The sequence below is a fragment of the Perognathus longimembris genome, chromosome 19, assembly GCF_023159225.1.
Source record: "Perognathus longimembris pacificus isolate PPM17 chromosome 19, ASM2315922v1, whole genome shotgun sequence".
Taxonomy (NCBI): Eukaryota; Metazoa; Chordata; class Mammalia; order Rodentia; family Heteromyidae; genus Perognathus; species Perognathus longimembris.
In genome coordinates, this window is record NC_063179.1 from 17,866,620 (window position 1) to 17,887,285 (window position 20,666).

At 41.3% G+C, this 20,666-nt stretch overlaps 1 protein-coding gene across 2 annotated transcripts in view; it reads right to left on the bottom strand.

Moving 5' to 3' along the window:
• The window catches only part of Mtmr12 (myotubularin related protein 12), a 68,780-nt gene that overhangs the window by 34,834 nt on the left and 13,280 nt on the right, over positions 1-20,666 (bottom strand). The window contains exons 2-6 of one of the 2 annotated variants that reach the window (XM_048368576.1): positions 8,188-8,248; positions 4,663-4,805; positions 3,393-3,465; positions 1,525-1,655; positions 13-106 (exon numbers count right to left, since the gene is read on the bottom strand). In XM_048368576.1, the coding sequence (XP_048224533.1) occupies positions 13-106; positions 1,525-1,655; positions 3,393-3,465; positions 4,663-4,805; positions 8,188-8,248 (502 nt within the window). Of the gene's footprint in view, positions 1-12; positions 107-1,524; positions 1,656-3,392; positions 3,466-4,662; positions 4,806-8,187; positions 8,249-20,666 lie in introns of those variants that run through there. The other variant, XM_048368577.1, reaches the window with a different exon arrangement.

A 20,666-nucleotide genomic window follows, 5' to 3' on the forward strand; every position in this document is an offset into this window, starting at 1 on the left:
GAAGATTCTTACCTGTGTTGTTTTGTGCAGCAGTTGCATAGGAAAACAGAAACAATCTTTTCAGCAGTTTAGGAGACTGGGTATGATGAATTATCCCACTGACAATCTGAAAAAGCAACCGATGGATATAGTTATATGTTTTTGACAGATAAACATTAAGACAGGCAAGAGATAAAATGTCTAGGTTCAAAGTCATGCTAATGGGGCTCCAAGGATAATAGCAACACTCGTTGAGATCTGAATCCATCACTTAGCTCTTGGAATAATGCCAGACCAACAGAATACTTTTAGGCTTTCTAAGAGCTCTGGGTTTCTAGGGAAAATGAGAAAACATAGTCTAATTTTTCAGAAGCAAAGTTCTGAAAAGCTCAAGTACTATATTAAATCAGGTGCACTAAATATCTAACATGCCAAAGATTTATATCTGGTATCTATTTGGTTTTGACCTACTTGTGGCCTTTAGAATCCTCTAAAAGTGAGAAAAAGAAATCTACCTGTAGTGCTGTTTTCTAGTGAGTTAAAGAGAGTATGTTTGACTAGATGACTAAAACCATTTTCCAATATTAAGTGTCTGGTTCCTCAGAGAATTATCCATATTCTTACCATTCTTCACCTGCTCAGAATAGATTGGGAAGTCACATTTATTATTCTAACGGAACTTCCACACTATCTGAAAGAAAATGAAGGTGTTACCTGTAGGTGTGCCTCACTGTCTCATGCTAGGTTTCCCCTGAGGTGTTTAACATGAGAACAGAAAGTCTGAGACCTTCACTCTTAAAGAGAAATCATGGGACTACACTAATTATCAAATTGGTATAGTCACTTTTAAGGGCAGTATCTCAGTTACAGATCTCATTTTTTCTGTAGCAAGTAGGAAATTATGTTGTTTCCAAAGACACACCTGGTAGTGGTAAATTGCTTCCCTAAACTGTATACCTCTTTCTTCCATGCACAACCACTATCTCCCACAGGTAAACTCATTTATTCCTAGGAGTTAGAACTTAGCACTACTGCCTTTGGACAGACTGCCAGAAATGGAGAAGGGAAATAACTTTTAGCTGTCCCATCTCCTTATTCCCCAGCTAGCCACTGACATCAACTTTTTTCATGCCAAGGACCACTTGATTATTTATAACATCTTTCACTGGCATAGAAAATTATCAATAAAGGAAGATAGCCATAGAAGCTGATGGGACTCATAAAGGATATGTGTCTGTCCCATCATGTACCAAATGATTTCGCTGGATTCTTATGGCCCATAGTCCAGACATTCCCTACCCTTGCTTTAGAGGCTCCAGGAAAAACATAAATTAAAGGGTTAATGGTTCCATGTGCCAAGTAGATACACAAGTATGCTTTACTCAATTGCCTCTCACACTCTAATCAAAGGATACAGAATTACAACTAATTTCAGCTTTATAGAGTAAAAGGTTCCTCTTGACTTTCATGAATAGAAGCGAAACACAGAACCAGTGGAGAAAATCTAATAGGAAATAAAACCTATAAGTGCATATGACTAGTTACCCTTTTGACTTCCTCTTCCTTTGTGTACCTCAGACAAAAGTGGAACACTCGGAGGTCTTTACAGTGGATGATAAGTGTCTCGGGGTATTTCTTTAGTTGTCCAAAGAGAGTCTTTTTTTTCTCATCAAACACTACAGACAAATGATGAAATCAGGAAATTATGTTACAAAGCAACACTTATGCTAAAGAAACAATGTATAATTAACTTCTAATGACAGGAGCTCAGTCCCTCCCAGCAGGAACTCTGGCTCTCTGAGAGCAATCAGGTTCTTCATTCCTTTAGAGTCAGTAGAAGGTCCAAGTGGACTGGTCCCTGTCAGCAGCATAGACTCCAATGGCCTGTCGAACACTCAGCTCTGAAAGCTAAGACCATAAAGAATGATTGGTAGAGTGCTAGAGACACACTTTCATAACAGCCAACAGTTATAAGTTTGCAGCTAGCACCTTTCATGACACCTTCTGTCTGTTCCAGAGCCTCGATCAACTGAGCTCCTGATGGTGTTGACATCATCGGTAGCTACTGAATGATTTTCAAAAATACTTTAACCCAAAAACAGAGAGAACAGAGAACAGAGACTTAGCAGTAAATACTTATCTAGTCAGTAGGAAAGACATCCTAATACAATATAAATCAATTTTTAAAGTGAAACCTTCACAGTTAACACTGATGTTAAATAGTATGGTCAACAATTAACACAGAATGGTCTAGTGTGAAGTATTAGGAAGAATGGGTTTTGAGATATACTGTAATCCCAGTACTAAAGAGGAACAGGCAGGAAGATTTTAAGTTTGAGGTCTGTCTGGGTTGACATAGTGAGGCTTTCTCAACAAAGAGAGAGAGAGAGAGAGAACAATGAGGCTGAATATGATTTAAGTAATTTTGCTTGCATAAGTGAAAATGGAAGGATAAAATCTGTTACAATTGTTTTAAGAAGGATGACAAAGGAGGTAAAGAAAAATGATGAGGGTATAAGATTTGCGATACATCTGTACATGTGTAGAAATTTCATAACAAAGCCCCCTACTTGTACAACTAATGTATACAAGTGTTAGGTCCACCCAGGAAAATGGCCCCCAAACGTAGACCTCTTCCCCTTTGTTCTCTCTCCATGCAAAACTGCATGTGGCCCTCCTAGAAGTTCCCACCCAGCACCTATAACGGCCACCAGGTAAGTGTTCACTGTGAACCTGCAAGTTACTGGGAGGTTCCCGGGCTCTGAGGTCACTTCCTCATCCCCTGTGGTCACACCTCCTTCTCATCCTTCCCTATATAATCTCTCTCGGCCATTAGTTTGAGCTGCTACACTGTACCCTAGAGTGCAGCCAGGCGGTCTGGCTCTCCCAATAAGCTCTTTTCTGCCTGAACCACGTGGTGGTTTCTTTTTGGCAACCCTTACAATTTGTTTTTAAAGAACGTAAAAAAGGAGAGGTTTCAAGTCCAAGTTCCTTCAATTAAGCAAGTCCAAACAATTGGGTTCATAATTTAAGTTATCATCATGAAGCTGCTTTACACAAGATAACATATATAAACACATTTTGGTAAACTATAAGGACTACAAGAAAATTATCAAGGCCGGGCACTGGTGGCTCATGCCTGTAATCCTAACTACTCAGGAGGCTGAGATCTGAGTGTCACAGTTCAAAGCCAGCCCGGGCAGGAAAGTCCATGACACTCTTATCTCCAACTAACCACCAAAAAACCGCAAGTGGCACTGTGGCTCACTTTGAGTTGAAGAGCGCAGAGACGACGCCCAGGCCCAGAGTTCAAGCCCGACAAAATAAATAAAATTTAAAACTATATATATATATCATCATTAACTATACATACCAAGATTGGAAATAACACAAGGGAAAAAAAAGATACTTACCTCCATAAATCTGATCCACACAATGGAGTGTAATGTCATTTTCTCCTATAACCTTATTCTTAAATTGAGTCTCCTAAAAGATTTAAAAACAAAACAAAACTGTAATTCCTTTCTATGCACTTCTCCATTTTGTACTGCTATAAAAGGAAAGATGATAAAATATGTAAGAAGAGTTCTTGAGCACCAGTTTTTGAAATTAGGAAGAAAGCCAGGCTCTGGTGGCTCACATCTATAATCCTAGTTACTCAGGAGGCTGAGAGCTGAGGATCAGTTTTGAAGCCAGCCCAGGCAGGAAAGTCCATGAGAATCTTATCTCCAATTAACCTTCTGCAAAAAGCAGAAGCAAGGCTGTGGCTCAAGTGGCAGAGTACTAGCCTTGAACAAAAAAGCTAAGGGATAGTGCCCAGGTCCTGAATCCAAGCCCTAGGACTTGTGTAAACATGCGCTTGCATGTGCACATATACACACACGCACACGCACATATACACACACTAGACAGAACTAGTCATTTCTGGGCTGCTCCCATGGAAACGCATCATGCCATATATCCTCACTTTGAGCAGTGTGAAGAAGTGACAGACTGGGTAACATTTTCCCACATAAAACAAACAAGCCACTGACAGAACTACTTGAGGCCAGCTTTAAGAAGAAAATATGGAAAGATTTCAAAATTTCTGGAAAATACTGACTTTGCAGAGGAGCATCGCGGATGCTTTCAGAAGCAAGGGGGTTTGGAAACAGCTGGCACTCTGGGGCCAAGCAGGTCTCTGGCTGGGTTTCCACTGACATTCAGTGCTCTCCTTCTGGGACAGTTCTGTCCTTCCTGCACTGTTCACTCTTAAGTAGGGACAAGTTTCACAAGGACACTACTACTAGGTTCATATTAAAGGCCCTCGTTAAAGGCTCGACTCACTATCCATTTCATTAATGAACTCAATTCCTAGATTTGAGGAAGGTTTGGGATACAGAGAATACGGGGAACTAGTATATTGGGGGAAGTGTTATTTCAATGAGTGATTTATACTGTGCTAAAATACAGACAGGCAAACATGAGAAAAAGTTGACGATGTCAACCTATGAGGTCAAAAGCAAACCAGTGACATAAGGTATAGGTGGGAAGCTGTTAAATGGTCCTCCTGCAGAAAAGACTCCCTGAATAGACCAGAGATAAGAACAATTTCTGTGTTTTGTTTGTATTTATGTGTTGGGAGCCATGTAAGTCCTCATCACACTTTTCATTCTATATTCAGCAGATCTAGCTCACACATACATCATTATCCAAGGCAGATTCATCATCACCCAAGAAGGCAATCTTGAAATCTGTGCAGACAAGTCTTCCGTAGACTCCATGCTGACCGGAATCTTCTTGCACATACTTCAGGACTGTGCTAGCTTCACAAAGCAGCTCTTCACCTGGTAGAAACTAAAGTAAGTCCTCCGAGTTTCCAGGGAATACAGAATATGCAAACATAAAGTTTTCCCAATCTGTTACATAAGGACAAATACACAGTACAGTGTGGCACTTCAGAATGAGCCTCTCTTCAGAACAGCAGGCACTTCAAATTTAGAAGATAAAGCAAGGAGTTGGAGGCATGGCTCAGATGGTAGGGTGCCTGCCAATATGAGTATAGTGTCAGGTAGTGAGTTCAAGTCCTGCTCTCAGATGGAAAAGAAAAAAAAGATACAAAAGTGAAGAAAGCAAAATGGCTTAGAGACACCATCACACAGGATTTCCCTAGTTTCTCACCACAAATAATGGATGTTTCCCACTGCAAATAATGGAAGTTTCCAAATAGGTGGCAATGAATTCAACTGCATCTTGCAGCAAAGATCTTGGTGTTTGTATTACATGTTCCAGAGCAGTGATACCCTAACCCAGCAACCTGGATGTTATGCCTCAGTCCCCTTTCCTGTGAGAGATGAGGGCTTCCGTAGCTTCCTCAGATACCACAGATGCTGAAACCCTCCCCAGCACCACCACCTCATCTGACTACACAGAGCCAGGAGGATGAGAGGAAAACAAAGGTCATAGCTGGTGGGGGGGGGGGGAAACAAACATATCCTCTCTTTCTTTGTTGAGAGTACTTCCTCTCAATGTGTCACCTCTCCTGCTCTATTGGCAGGCAACCCACTCACATGAGCCACTGTAGTTCCTGGAGACAAGTAAGCATTCCCTGCTCCCTAGAAGCAGAAGAGCCCAGGAGGGCTAGATGACAGCTGAGGGCAGGAAGAAGAAAAGGAAATGGGAGAAATGAAAAACTAAGGGAAATACTTTGTAACAAAAAAGAGAAAGGATTTTCTTCAGCCATAACCATCTTCCCTTAGAATCTTCCTCTAGATTTCCCCATCTTCAAATGTACTTGTTGGCTCTAAGTTCATTAAGTCTAATGAACAAGAGTGAGAATTGCAGACTCACACTATTATCAAGCCAGTATATATTCAGGTGTTTTCTTCATCTTTCAAGGTGTAATTTACCTCTAGCTGAAACACTGAGGAAATACCAGAAGATGGCTCAAACACTAGGTCAAAAAAAATGATGAAAACTGATGAACAGAAACTAATAAAATAATCTCTACATATTTAAAACAAAACAACAACAACAAAAAGAAGTAAAGGCCTCATTAGGGTTTAAAAGAGCATCCTCTAAATTCATGGTGAAAGACAAATGGGCAAATCTTCCTGTGCTTCAACTCCCAATGTGAAACAGACTGAAAAGTTCACCTCAAACAGGACAGCCCATCCCCTGGTCATGCACTGAAGGCCAGAGATCAGAGAGTAGTGTAATAGAACAACTTGCTGGTGAGGCTCTCCATACCCATGGCATGCTGCAGCCAGGTCAGCACCCTGTCTGTATCAGATATGGACTCAAGAATCATGACCGCTAGGAGCTGGGAAGGGGCTTAGTACAGTTTGAGACTAACAGAAATTAACGGTGAACTCACATCTGCAGACCATCAGGTAATCCAGAAGATTAAAAATATATATACCTCCAAATTAAAAATTTATAAAAACTAATTTCAGAATCTATAATCCTAAGAACAGGGCAAACAACAGGAAAGGAAAATTAAGGTTTAGATCACCACAATAGAAAAAGTCTCCATAGTGGAAAAGCAGTTTTAAAACTTTTCAGAATTTCCAGGCGTTTTACCAATGGGTAAATCAATTGGAAACATCCATTGATTTATACTGCCTTAATCAACTGAGGTTATCTCTATTGTTTAGGGAAAACATACGTAAACTTACAAAGGCTCATACCTGTAAGAGGCTGAGATCTAAGGGTCATGGTTTGAAACTAGCCTAGGCAGGAAAGTCCATGAGATTCCTTTTTTTTTTTTTTTTTGGCCAGTCCTGGCCTTCTTTTTGCTCAAGGCTAGCACTCTGCCACTTGAGCCACAGCGCCACTTCTGGCCGTTTTCTACATATGTGGTGCTGGGGAATCAAACCCAAGGCTTCATGTATATGAGGCAGGCACTCTTGCCACTAGGCCATATTCCCAGCCTGTCCATGAGATTCTTATCCAATTATCCACCCAAAACCCAGAAGTGGAGCTGTGGCTCAAGTGGTACAGCAACTAGCCTTAAGCACAAAAGTTCAGCATCAGCACCCAGGCCCTGAGTTCAAGCCCCAGGACTGGTACAAAAACACAAAACAAAACACTTTTGGAAAAAAAAAAAAAAAAAACCAACACCAAAATCCTTTAATTGGGGAAAAAATAGAAAAAGAATATACTATACTAAGATTTTTCCATATATGGGGAAGATATGCCACCAAATAGTTTCTGTTCCTAAATCCGGGAGTGATTAAAACTTAAGCTGTAGTTACTCTTTTGTTTTAAAAATAACCAATCCCAAGCCCTCCACAACAAATGATCTCAGAGCAGGGGCTGGGAATATGGCCTAGTGGCAAGAGTGCTTGCCTCGTATACATGAAGCCCTGGGTTCGATTCTCCAGCACCATATGCATAGAAAATGGCCAGAAGTGGCACTGTGGCTCAAGTGGCAGAGTGCTAGCCTTGAGCAAAAAGAAGCCAGGGCCAGTGCTCAGGCCATGAGTCAAAGGCCCAGGACTGGCAAAAAAAAAAAAACAACCAACCAAACAACAACAACAACAACAACAAAAACAACAAATGATCTCAGAGCAAAGCACTAGTTGCCCCAGGGCTGGTAAGCCCCAATATCACCAGGATTGGTGCTAGATACACCAGCAGATGGGCAGATGAGGCCACCCCCAACTGTGCTGTTCAAGGGCAATTATAAATTTGGGCAGAGGAAGGAAGTATGGGGTGTAGGGGAATCTTCCTATGAGGTGTAGGAAATTTCTACAGGAAACTTGAGCTTTTCCTGAATGGAGACTAAAAATACTAGATGGCCAAGTAAGAAACCTGAAAAAGGCCTCATTTGCTTGTCTGAGGCAAGCATTTCCCAGGTTCATTTTTATTGGGTCAGGGAAAAAAGAGGAAAACAAAAATTCTTTCCAGCTAGGCAATGGTGGCTCATGCCTGTTATCCTGGCTACTCAGGATGCTGAGATCTGAGGATCACAGTTTAAAGCCAGCCCAGGCAGAAAAGTCTGGGAGACTCTTATCTCCAATAAAAAAATTCTTTCCAGATGTTGTAATATTCAAATTAGGTGTTGAGTTATTGATGTAAAGACCTTGATGTCTTTGTCCAATTTGTTGTTATTATATGCCAAAGGATGAAAACAAAAGCACTTATATACATAGTGATACTAAGGATGATGTAATTTATCACTGGCTTTGAGTTGCATATGAGCAACTATACCAAGGTGACTGTTACCTGGCAACAAGTGAAGAGTTGCTTCCTTCTCTGTTACTTCCTTTTCATTTGTATGAATTTCCTTTAAAACAAAAAAGAAAGCAAAGGTCATATTTTTCTTTGTTTCAAGGCTCAAAATAACATAAATGTTTTTTTCAGTATATACTAAGCCTTTACCACATTAGAACTAGGGAAGTGAAAGGGAATATCAAAACCAAGAGACAAAGGATAAAAAGACAAATGACTCCAAAAGCAATACTTGCAAAACCATTTGGTGTAAACCAACTGAACAACTCATGGGGGAAGGGGGGGGAGGGGGGAATGAGGGAGGAGGTAACAAACAGTACAAGAAATGTACCCAAGGCCTAACGTATGAAACTGTAACCTCTCTGTATATCACTTTGACAATAAATAAGGGAAAAAAAATGAGCTTTGAGTTTTTAGGAAGAGTTTTTCTTCTTTTGCGGGGGGGGGGGGGAGGGGATATAAGAAATTGAACCCACAGCCTCTCAAAAACTACACAAGCACGCTACCTTTTGAGCCATTCTACCAACCCTAACAAGCTATTTTTTCTTTTTACAAGCGATTTTTTGTTTACTTGTTTTGTTTTTGTTGCCAGTCCTGGGGTGTGGACTCAGGGCCTGAACACTGTTCCCTGGCTTCTTTTTGCTCAAGGCTAGCACTCTACCTCTTGAGCCACAGCACCACTTCCAACTTTTTCTATATATGTGGTGCTGAAGAATCGAACACAGAGATTCATGTATACAAGGCGGGCACTTTACCACTAGGCCATATTCCCAGCCCCTTTACAAGCTATTTTTAAAAACACTTTTTGCCAGGTACCAGTGGCTCATGCCTATAATCCTAGCTACTCAGGAGACTGAGATCTGAGGATCCTGTTTTGTTTGTCTTTTTGTTTCTTGCCAGTCCTGGGGCTTGAACTCAGGGCCTGAGCACTGTCCCTGGCTTCTTTTTGCTCAAGGCTAGCATTCTGCAACTTGAGCCACAGTGCCACTTTTTGGCCTTTTCTATATATGTGGTGCTGAGGAATCGAGCCCAGGGCTTCATGTATACGAGGCAAGCGCTCTACCACTAGGCCATATTCCCAGCCCCCGAGGGTCCTGTTTTGAAGCCAGCCAGAATAGGAAAGTCTATGAGACTTTTAATTTTTTTTTCAGTGCCACTTCCGGCTTTTTCTGTTTATGTGATACTGAGGAAGCCAACCCAGGACTTCAAGCATGTTAGGCAAGCAATCTACCACTAAGCCATCTTCCTAGCCCATCTGAGACTCTTATCTCCAATTAATCACAGAAAAAGCCAGAAGTGGTACAATGGCTCTAAGTGGTACAGTGCTAGCCTTGAGCAAAAGGAGCCCGGAGACAGCACCTAGACCCCAGAACAAGCAAGAAAAAGAGGGAAAGAGAAGGGAGGGGGGAAATGGACAGGAACAATAAATGTTTCTAGTTAGTACAGATTCATTACCCTATTATAACCCACCAGGGCTCAGTAAAGACAGCTGAAACATTCATTCCCCTTTCTATGTTACCTAAGATAAGTGCCAAAGGTACAATCACTTCTATTGGGGAATTGAGGCTTGGCTAAGTGTCCCAATTTCTAAATAAATATGTCTTCTACTTTGGGTTCAGCACTTACTAGATATTTAAAGATAATCAGCAGGCTGGTAGCTGAGGTTCACACCTGTAATCCTAGTTACTCAAGACGGTGAAATCTGAGGATCACAGTTGGAGCCACCTCAGGCTTTAGGAAAGTCCATGAGACTCTTAACCACCAAAAATGCCTGAAGTATGGCCGTGACACAAGTCATAGACCACCAGCCTCTGGCAAAAAAGCTAAGAGACAGAAAGCCCAGGCCCTGAGTTCAAATCCCAGTTCTGGCACAAAAAATAAAATATAAAAAAGATATTTAGCAAATTTTTAAAAATGATGCTTGCAAAACTCTTAGCATAACAGGAGAGATGTGGCAGGCATCCTAATGAAGTCTACCACTCCATCTCTGAAGCATTCTTGCCAAAGTATCTAATCTAACCCCAGTATGTAAACTTCAATATTTTGAGCTTCTGTGGCAATCTATCCTGAAACTCTACAAACCAGGAGTGGTTACAGATTCCTGTAATTCTAGTATTTGGGAAGCAGGAAGATCATGAGTTCAAGGCCAGTTTGCACAACATACTGAGAGGCTATTTCAAGAAACAAAAAATAATGAGAAGAAACACTGGAACAAAGATTTACATTAAATACTGTACACTATAAGGATACAGTCAAAACTTGACCAGAAGCCAGGCACTAGTTACTCAGAAAGCTGACATCAGAGAATTACAGGTTGAACCCTGCTCTAGGCAGGAAAGTCCCTGAGACTCTTATCTCCAGTTAACCACCAAAAAGTCAGAGAAGTGGAGCTGTGGAAGAGCATTAGCCTTGAGCACAAAGGCTCAGGGACCGCCCTCAGGACTGGTACAAAAAAAAACAACTGACTAGAAAATTCTTAAAACACATTTTGTCAACAAAACTAGATATATTTTACTTTGGTAGAAGACTAAAGGCATAGTAAATAACAAATTTTCTGAATTTGTAAATCGAGACTAACTATGGCATTATAATAATTCACACCTGTCTCAAAGCTTAATAGAATGCCATAGTTTTCTCAGAGAACCCACTTTGAACATTGTCTGTTTTGGTGGTGATTTCTGTCCAAGGAGATGTTAGTAAATCAAGTTATTCTGGGGCAGATCTTCTCAAACCTAGGGCATGTTAAGTCATCCTGGGAGCATGTTGCCCACTCAGACCCTCAATCCTTACATAAAACAACTGATTGCAGCCTAGTCTTTCAGATTTTTTTTTTTTTTTTTTTTGGTGTGTGTGTTTTGGTCCTGGGACTTAACTCAGGGTCTGGGCAATGTCCCTGAGCGTCTTTTGACTCAAGGTTAGGATTCTGCCACCTGAGCCACAGCTCCACTTTCAGCTTTTTTGGTAGTTTATTGGAGATAAAAGTCTCAGAACTTTCCTGCCCAGGCTAGCCTTGCACCACAATCTTCAGATCTCCATGGCTAATGCTGTAGTTTTCTGGGTTTGCAAAAAAGCTCCCCTGCTGATCACATGCGCTCAAAGTACTTATGTACATACTGAGTATTTGGAGAATTCAGAAATTCTGAGAGGTTTTATTATCTGTCATGAATAAAAAGCTAAATGAAAGCACAATGACTTTTTGACAGGTTCTATCATTTTCCACTGAAAGAAAGCAAAGCTTTCAGTTGCTGAAAGACTATAGCAATCATTTTTACTAATGCTTAGAGCAGTCCAAATACTGTAGCTAGCTTGGAGAATATTTGCCTGTTGTCATATCAGCCTGTTGTGTTATCTTGGTTTTATTTTAAAAAGACAAGTCTCCCTATGTAGCCCAACCTTGCAACTGCCTCAGCCTTCCCAATGCCAGGGTTACAGGCAAGCGCCACCACATCCTGTATGAAATTCTTTCTTTCTATTTCAGAAAAAACAAAAAACAAAAAAAAAAACCCAAAGGTACCTTTTAGGTTTCTACCCAACCCCAACTCCTTTCCTCAGATGAATGTTCCCTAAAGCCTCTGGTTTGAACAACCTCTTCTATTCCAGTCCACTGGCAGGGAAACTAACAAGGACAGTGGTTTCATAATAATCTCTGAATTTTATCTCTGAATAAATTTAGCTGAAGAGCTCACAGACGCTAATCAAGCTGCTTAAAATATAGACTTGGAAATTGGACAAGTACAGAGAAGCAAAGAAAGCAGTTCTATAGAGAAGTAGGACACACAAAAAGGGTAAGGACATAAAAATAGGGCTTACTGACACACAATAATGGCCTCAACTCCCAAGGTTTTCCAGGCTTTTGTGAAATCCAAGCACACCTTTGGCCTACAAGTCCATAAATCATACCTGTACCTTCAAAACAAATTCCCTCCTTGACAGCATTAGCTATAGTGGGTTCTGTTTGTTATCAACAAAGATACTGACTTAATTCAACTGTATAATCAACAAGAAACCACAAATGAGTAGAATCATACCATCTAGTATGTCAATATACAATAGTCTAGAACCACAGGACAAAGATTTAATGTAAGATTGGCAAAAAAGGCCAAATGCCAAAAGCAGCATCTACAGCCTCCAGTATGTGAGGTTTAGGTGGGGGAACATGTATGGAGCCTGTATATGGTAAAACACTCAGAGGATTTGTCCATTATTCAGCTTATATCATCCTTCCCAAATTGTTTTCCTTGACTGCTAGCATCATATTCCCATTAAAGCCTTGGGTGCAGAAATATATGCTTCCCTCCCCCACAAAACTTCCTGACATAATGGTAAAGCCTATAATATTCCAAAGCTAAGGCAGGAAGATCAAGAGTTCAAGGCCAGGGCTGGGGATATAGTGGCAAGAGTGCCTGCCTCGGATACACGAGGCCCTAGGTTCGATTCCCCAGCACCACATATACAGAAAACGGCCAGAAGCGGCGCTGTGGCTCAAGTGGCAGAGTGCTAGCCTTGAGCGGGAAGAAGCCAGGGACAGTGCTCAGGCCCTGAGCCCAAGGCCCAGGACTGGCCAAAAAAAAAAAAAAAAAAGAGTTCAAGGCCAGCCTGGGCTGCAAGCTCCACCTCTGTAAACATACATACAGAGGAGAAAGGAGATAGGGAAAGAGAAGAAGAAGGAGGCTTCTGGGGACTCTCCATTCTAAATGACTGTGCCACGGCAACCAATATCCTCAAGGATGAATATCAATCATCTAGAGCATTTCACCATTTCCTGCAAGGAAAAAGGAGGAGGCTGAGGACCTTTTCCCATTCACGCTCATCTTTATCAAATGTGTCAAAAGCTTAGTACACATTTTTCTCATTTAAAAAATACTGACTCCTACTGCTTCCCCCAAATGTTAAATATCTTTTAATACTGGCACCAGACTGCTAGTCAAAAAATTAGTCAGCTAAAGAGAAAAAAATCTAAAGAGCATCTAAGTAATCCAGGAGCCACATATTTTAAAAAACATGCAGTAATTTCAACACTAGAAGGAGATGACGAAAAACTTCCTACTAAAATGGCTATTATTCATCAGACTTCCTCCAGCATTGCAGACAGGAAAGAAAAGGTCAGAAGGACACAGTGATAGAGACATTGAAACTCAACTGCCAGTGTCTGAGAACAAAACAACCCACCCATCAAATATACAAGATCCCCTGCTGCAAATACCACTAAATCAACTAAACCAAGATCCTACACATCCTAAACCCAGATCACAAAGCCACCTCACTTATTTGGAATACTGCCCAAAAATCTACTGAAAAAGGGCTTCTGGGCAACAATAAGAAAGTGTTTCAACTCTGTATACAGTGATCAAAGTCCTCCACCTCAACTGCATGCTTTTCACTTTAACTACATCGAATATATTTCTACAGTATCTTTCTACAGTATCATTAGGTAATACCTTCCTTAGTAGCTTACTAATTCTAAAAATGATTCTAGTATTACCTCCATTTTACAGATAAGGAAACTGAGGCTTAAAGAGAGTCAGTAACTTGACAGAGATTTTAAGAAAAAAATGAGTTATTAACCAAGAATTAGCCAAACCCTATCAAACTCAGCACACACTGCTTACAGCTAGAAATGTTCTAACAAACAAGATTTCCAACACCCTACTTTAAAAAAAATTATTTTGTGTTTATGTGGTGTCAAACCCAGGGCCTCATGCATGCTAGGCAAGTACTCTACCACTAAGCCACATTCCTAGCCCACCCTACTTTAACAAGAAAGAAATCACTGCTATAGTAGGAAGCTTGTCTTATCACAAAACTGAACAAATTAAAAAAATTCTCTTAGAGAAACAGAAAAGGTTATTTAAAAATACATGCACATATGAAATACCATGGTGAAATCTCTTGACGCAATTAATATACTTTTTTTTGGCGGGTTCCAGGACTTTAACTCTCAGCTGGGCACTATCCCTGAACAACTTTTGCTGAAGGCTAGAACTCTACTCTACTTGAGTAGCTAAGATTACAGGTGTGAGCCACCAGTGCCAGCACAATTCCTTAAAACATGAATGGCTGGAAAACAAAACAGCCTCTGTTATGGGGGGGGGAGGGGAGAGAGAGAGAGAGAGAGAGAGAGAGAGAGAGAGAGAGAGAGTGTAACTTGCTGGAGGATGTTTTTTGGTTAACTAGGAGGGCGAATGAGGAGCCTGCACACGTGAATGAAAATAGAAGGGAATGAAAATATGAGGGAAAAAGCTAAGGGAGAGTGATAGAGCGGAGGGTGATTGGGATACACTGTACACATATGTAGAAATGTAACAATGAAACCCTCCTTAGAAAACTAAGGTATATTTGGGTGCTGGTGGCTCATGCCTGTAATCCTAGCCACTCAAGAGGCTGAGATCTAAGGATCAAGGTTCAAAGCCAGCCCAGGCAAGAATACCCAAGAGACTCTTATCTCCGATTAACCACCAGAAAACTAGAAGTGGAACTGTGGCTCAAAGTGGCAGCTTTGAGCAAAAGGAGTCCAGGGACAGTGCCCAGTCCCAGCGTTCAAGCCTCAGTACTAGCCAGAAAAAAAAAAAGAGAGAGAGAAAGAAAAAAAATTCCCTTAAGAAAGGTGTACTTCACTGGACAAGAAGACTTTATACAAGAGGTATGCATGCGAACATTGAAAGTCAGCTACTATTCCCACGGATCTGAGAAGTCTACTGGCTCTCGAAGAGTCAGTTTGCTGGTTTTTACCAAGTTCACATTCAGAGTGCACATCTCTTCAAAAGAAAAGAAGAAAGTAGTCTACCAGAAAGATCATAGATCTTGACAAGAACCTGAAATAGAGATAGGGGTCACAAAAAAAACTCCCACAGGAGCTGGGAATATGGCCTCGTGGTAGAGTGCTTGCCTAGCATGCATGAGGCCCTGGGTTCAATTCCTCAGCACCACATACACAGAAAAAGCTGGAAGTGGCGCTGTGGCTCAAGTGGTAGAGTGCTAGTCTTGAGCAAAAAGAAGCCAAGGGCAGTGCCCAGGCCCTGAGTTCAAACGCCACACCTGGGGGGAAAAAAAGCTCTCAAAGGCCAAAACACATATATGTTCACATCACCAGCATTGAGTCAGAAATCTCAGATGGATTTTATCCAGCCAGAGAGGCAAGCTCCAACAAGCAGCATCCCTCAATATCGCTGAAGATTGCAAAGCTTAGCTTTTTCCCTGTTGTATTTGGTGCCAAAGTGTTGAAAAGATACATCAACATTTAATTTCCTCCAAGTTCCCCTAATTTTTCTAGAATGATCATTTAATACTGTTTTCTCTACTACCCAGAAAATCTGAGGGGAGAAAATTTGAGCTCAGATATTACATGGTAATAAAAATCAAAATGAAATTTTCCTTTTTTTTTAAGTAGAAAGTTGTATTTTAAATATAGCATAGCATTGAAAAAACAGGGTTTAAGATATCACAAAAAATGTACATACTGTCCTACTATCTAACTGTACCCTTTTTGCACAACACCTTGTCAAAAAATTTTTGTTTAATTAATAAATAAATTACAAAAAATAATAATTTAGGTGTTTGTTTTCTCGTGTGTTTCTCCAATCTTCTCTCCATGCATGTTTTTTGATTGTTCGGTTTGGTTTGGTTGGTGTTGTTTTCATTTATATGCTGGTACTGGACTTGAACTCCAAGGCTAGCTTAAGACTCATAGCTGGTACTCTACCATTTGAGCAAAATCTCTACTCTTGGATTTTTTGAGATAAGTGTCTCAGCTTTGTTCCTCTTTCCTTCCCTCATTTCTTCTCTCTCTCTCTCTCTCTCAGAAGCCAGGGCTTATTGCATGTCAGGCAAACACTCTACCACTTGGCACCCTGTTAAACATTCCCTGGGCCCTAAGTGCCATTACTTAACAATTTTAGATTTACTAGTTTATTTAACCCTCACAGCAAGTCTTTGAGGCAGTGTTTTCATAGATTGGAGTATGTCCATTATATTAATGAACAGACCAATGAGTATGTGGAACAGTGGAATTCAACCCCAGATATTCTGACCCCCACTGTGTATCATCTTGAAAGATGCCATATTACTTTTTTTTTTTTTTTTGCCAGTCCTGGGGCTGGAACTCAGGGCCTGAGTACTGTCCCTGGCTTCATTTTGCTCAAGTCTAACACTCTACCACTTGAGCCACAGCCCTACTTTCGGCTTTTTCTTGTTTATGTGATGCTGAGGAATCGAACCCAGGGCTTCATGCATGCTAGGCAAGCACTCTACTGCTAAGGCACATTCCCAGCCCCAATACTACTTCTTACCTGGAAAAAAAAAAAAGAATGATCAGTCAAGCACTTTTGGACAGAATGAACTGCAGCAGGGCAACAGCGGTGGATGGGTCTGGCATCATTCCAGGATCTTGCAGTTAATTTGCCCAGCAACCAATGAACCACTTTACCTACTGCCTCTGTGCTCTCCTTGTTGTTTAAGGTGATATGAGCTTCTTAAACCACCACCTGGTTTCCATTTGGAGCTCAAAATCTTCCTGATGCCTCTTCTACATCTACCTACTATTGTTCAACTCTGACAGACACTACCAACTGCCTAATCAGGATATGGAGATATTACTTCTATAGCTGTGAAATGTGACTTAAAATTCCTCATTGACCTTATTAACTCTCATGTCCAATGTGCAGGAACTAAAGGTAGAATCAAGCAGAACTGGTTCTACTGGCTCCTTTTCAAAAATTATTTCATATGAAAGTTAAATTTTCAAGAAATGCATCAAAATGGCCTATGAGCTGGGCACTGGTGGCTCAGGCATGTAATCCTAGTTACTCAGAAGGCTGAAATCTGAGGATTGTGGTTTGAAGCCAGCCTGAGCAAGAAAATCCTTGAGACTTTTATCTCTAATTAACTACTAGAGAATAGTCAGAAGTAGAGTTGTGGTTAAAGTGGTAGAGTGCCTGCCCTCAGCAAAAAAGCTAAGGGCCTGGAGTGAGTTCAAGCCCCACTACCAGCACCTGCATGCATATACACACAAGGCCTACAAACTCTGCATATGAACTGTACTTTTTTGCTACTCCATTTCAATTTGGACCAACCTAGTATGTCACAAAAGAAAGACAGAAGCTGTTGGCACTGGGGCCATAGCATGTCCAGGTATATAAAGGTAGTTATTTTTCCTAGTGGCATAAATTCAAGTAGAATAGAAGCATGATATAAATGAAGGGTAGTTTTGCCATAGTGTTGGGATCAGGTCTGGGTTTTTGTTGTTAATTTCTCATTTCAATGTTTACCTCGATGTTATGCTACTCTTTGTTTTAATTTAAAAAAGAAGTTAAGGACATGAAAAGCAAGCATTCTAGTTTCTGCAAGTTTTACAATACAGATCAGCTAGCCACATCTGTTCTGATTCCCACTGTATCAGCACTTGCAGGACTTGCAGTTGCCACTACCCTGTCATTTAGTACCTCCACTCAGGCTGAGCCCCAAGCAGTCTCCTTCTCAAAGACAAGACACAAAAGTTTGAGAACTGTCACTCATTCTTTAGCAAGCTTATGGCCCAAAGGAGACACATCTACAAAAATCCTCATCAGGGGCTGGGAATATGGCCTAGTGGTAAAGTGCTCGCCTCGTATACATGAAGCCCTGGGTTCGATTCCCCAGCACCTCATAAACAGAAAAGGCCATAAGTGACGCTGTGGCCCAAGTGGTAGAGTGCTAGTCTTGAGCAAAAAGAAGCCAGGGACAGTGCTCAGGCCCTGAGTTCAAGCCCCAGAACTGGCAAAAAAAAAAAAATCCTCATCATATAGCTGGTCTAGCACTGAAAGTTCTCAGAACTGTTTCTGCAAAGGAGAGGCTCAAAAATCACATAGCCCCACTGAGGCTGAGCATCCCTCAAGCTGTATGTATAGTTAGTGTTGCAAGATGATACATCTCTAATACATACCAATTAATTTCAACAAACAGCTCCTGTATATCCTACACCAAATAAGGAGAATTAGCCAAAAGACTTTTTGCCTTCTTGAATTCAGACAAAACAAATTAGGTCACTGGGTAATTGTTGCAAGAAATCCTAGAAGTCTTATAAAAGATCCTATCCACGCATTATCTCATATAATCCCCACCACTCTGTTTTTTTGTTTGTTTGTTTGCCAGTCCTGGGGCTTGGACTCAGGGCCTGAGCACTGTCCCTGGCTTCTTTTTGCTCAAGACTAGCACTCTACCACTTGGGCCACAGCGCCACTTATGGCCTTTTCTGTTTATGAGGTGCTGGGGAATCGAACCCAGGGCTTCATGCATGCTAGGCAAGCAATCTACAGCTAAGTCACATTCCCAGCCCCAACTTTTTTTCTTTTTCTTGGCCAGTCCTGGGGCTTGGACTCTGGGCCTGAGCACTGTCCCTGGCTTCTTTTTGCTCAAGGCTAGCACTCTGCCACTTGAGCCACAGCGCCACTTCTGGCCATTTTCTGTATATGTGGTGCTGGGGAATCGAACCCAGGGCCTCATGTATATGAGGCAGGCACTCTTGCCACTAGGCCATATCCCCAGCCCTAACTTTTTTTTATTTTTCAATGTACTCCTTTTAGAGATGCGGAACTAAGTCAGTTTAAGTGAGGTAGGGCTCAAGTCTTGGATTTTTTTACTAGAACTATAATTGACCTACCTCTCTCTGCTAACCACCTCTTCCTTGGGGCACTGACCCTGTCCCTAAGCATTTATTGAATGGTTATTCCTTATGCACCTGCTCTATTCTAGGCACAGCAAACAGACATGAACACAACAAAGTCTCTACAGTTCCAGATTATGTGAAGTCCCTCAACTACAGCACTAACCAAGATCCGTGCTAGGTTATGTTAGAAGTACAAGGTACAATGAGAACACAGCAAAAATATCTATCATACCCAGAAAGGGCAGAGAGGACTGTTGTCCTCAGAAAGTGTCATTTACACCAAGACCTGAAAGTTAGCAAAAGGCAGCTGCAAGGTGAACAGCAAACCCTCTTCCCAGCTGCTCTTGGAAGTCCTTCCGGGAAGGATCCTCTTGTCTCTCACAAGCCTGGGTTCCCTGGAGGGGCACTCACACTCAAAGTGTTTCAACCTTTACCTGATGAGCCCCACCTGGCTCTTCACTCAAGATCTGTCATCAGAGTTGCAAATCTAGACAATTCCAGTTGCTTTCTGCGCTGGCATGCTCCTTATACCCTTCAAATTCACTTGTCAAAGCTAGTTCATTACTACCTCCACACTGGGTCCTCAACAAGCCTGCTCCTGAGTGTAGCTGGTCTAACTAGCTGTACCACACACCTGGAAGTCATTCTAGTAACTCCCACCTCTCACACAATGATGCTTCAGCATTGGTTCACAACTACCCCTCCCTCTTGCCACTCTCTTTATCTCATCCCCTACCACTTGGCATGCTCTTGTGACCACTGGCGTACTCTGTGTGGGGCCAAGTGTACTCACTGGCTCCACCCTATATCTACTGTCCCTAGTTTTGTCTACCCAACTCTGTATTCAATCCACTGTCCACATAGCATAATCCTTTGTGACGCTTTCTCACCCAACCATCCTCCACCAAAACAACAAGAAACCTCTTTTCTAGATGCCCAAATAATACCTTACTAGGCTTCTCTTATAGCACCTTTCATACTGAATTAATATGATTTCTTATAAAATGTTTGTCAACGGATGATGCAAACTACACATTTGTAGATTGTTAGTCTCTACTCCTAGCATAAAACTAATGGACAGTAAACTGTCAATGAAAGCCTACAGAGAGACATGAAACATACAAAGAGACAATTCTTAATCCTGGCAATATTTTTCAGTGATAATCACAGTCTTAAATGATTACAGAAACATCCTTGCTAGGCACCAGTGGCTCACACCTATAATCCTAGCTACTCAACAGGCTGAGATCTAAGGACTGCAGTTCAAAGCCAGTCCTGGTAGAAAAGTCTATGAGGCTCTTATCCCCAAAAGACAGAAATGGAGCTGTGGCTCAAGTGGTAGAGTGCTAGCCTTGAGCAAAAAAAGTTCAGGGACAGCTCCCAGTTCTCAACAGCAGATAAGGGAAGAGATCAGTATCTGAAAATGTGAAAAAAAATACATACATGCCTCTAGGGTATAAAATATACCCTAGATTATTATTTTTTGCTTTTTGTATTTATTTTACATATGATTCTCTAAAAGGCCCACTGGAAAAAAATTACATCTTCCAAAAAACATAAATCAGGAAATTTAACTCTGTAAATCAGGAAATGAGAACTCCAGGTCACACAGAGAACAAATGGTCAGAGTCCAGGCCTCCTAAATCCAAGCTAATGTTTTGCAACAAAACCGGAAGCAGGTAGGATCCTGGATGAGCCTTGAAAGCTTTTTAGGACTTGGGTCAGTGTAAGCAACAGCAGCAGCAGCAGCAGAAGGCAGTCTCTTAGGTGGAAAAATGACAGCAAAATCCTCTACTCAGCAGGAGCTGGGCCCCTAGCATGCAGACAAATAGGA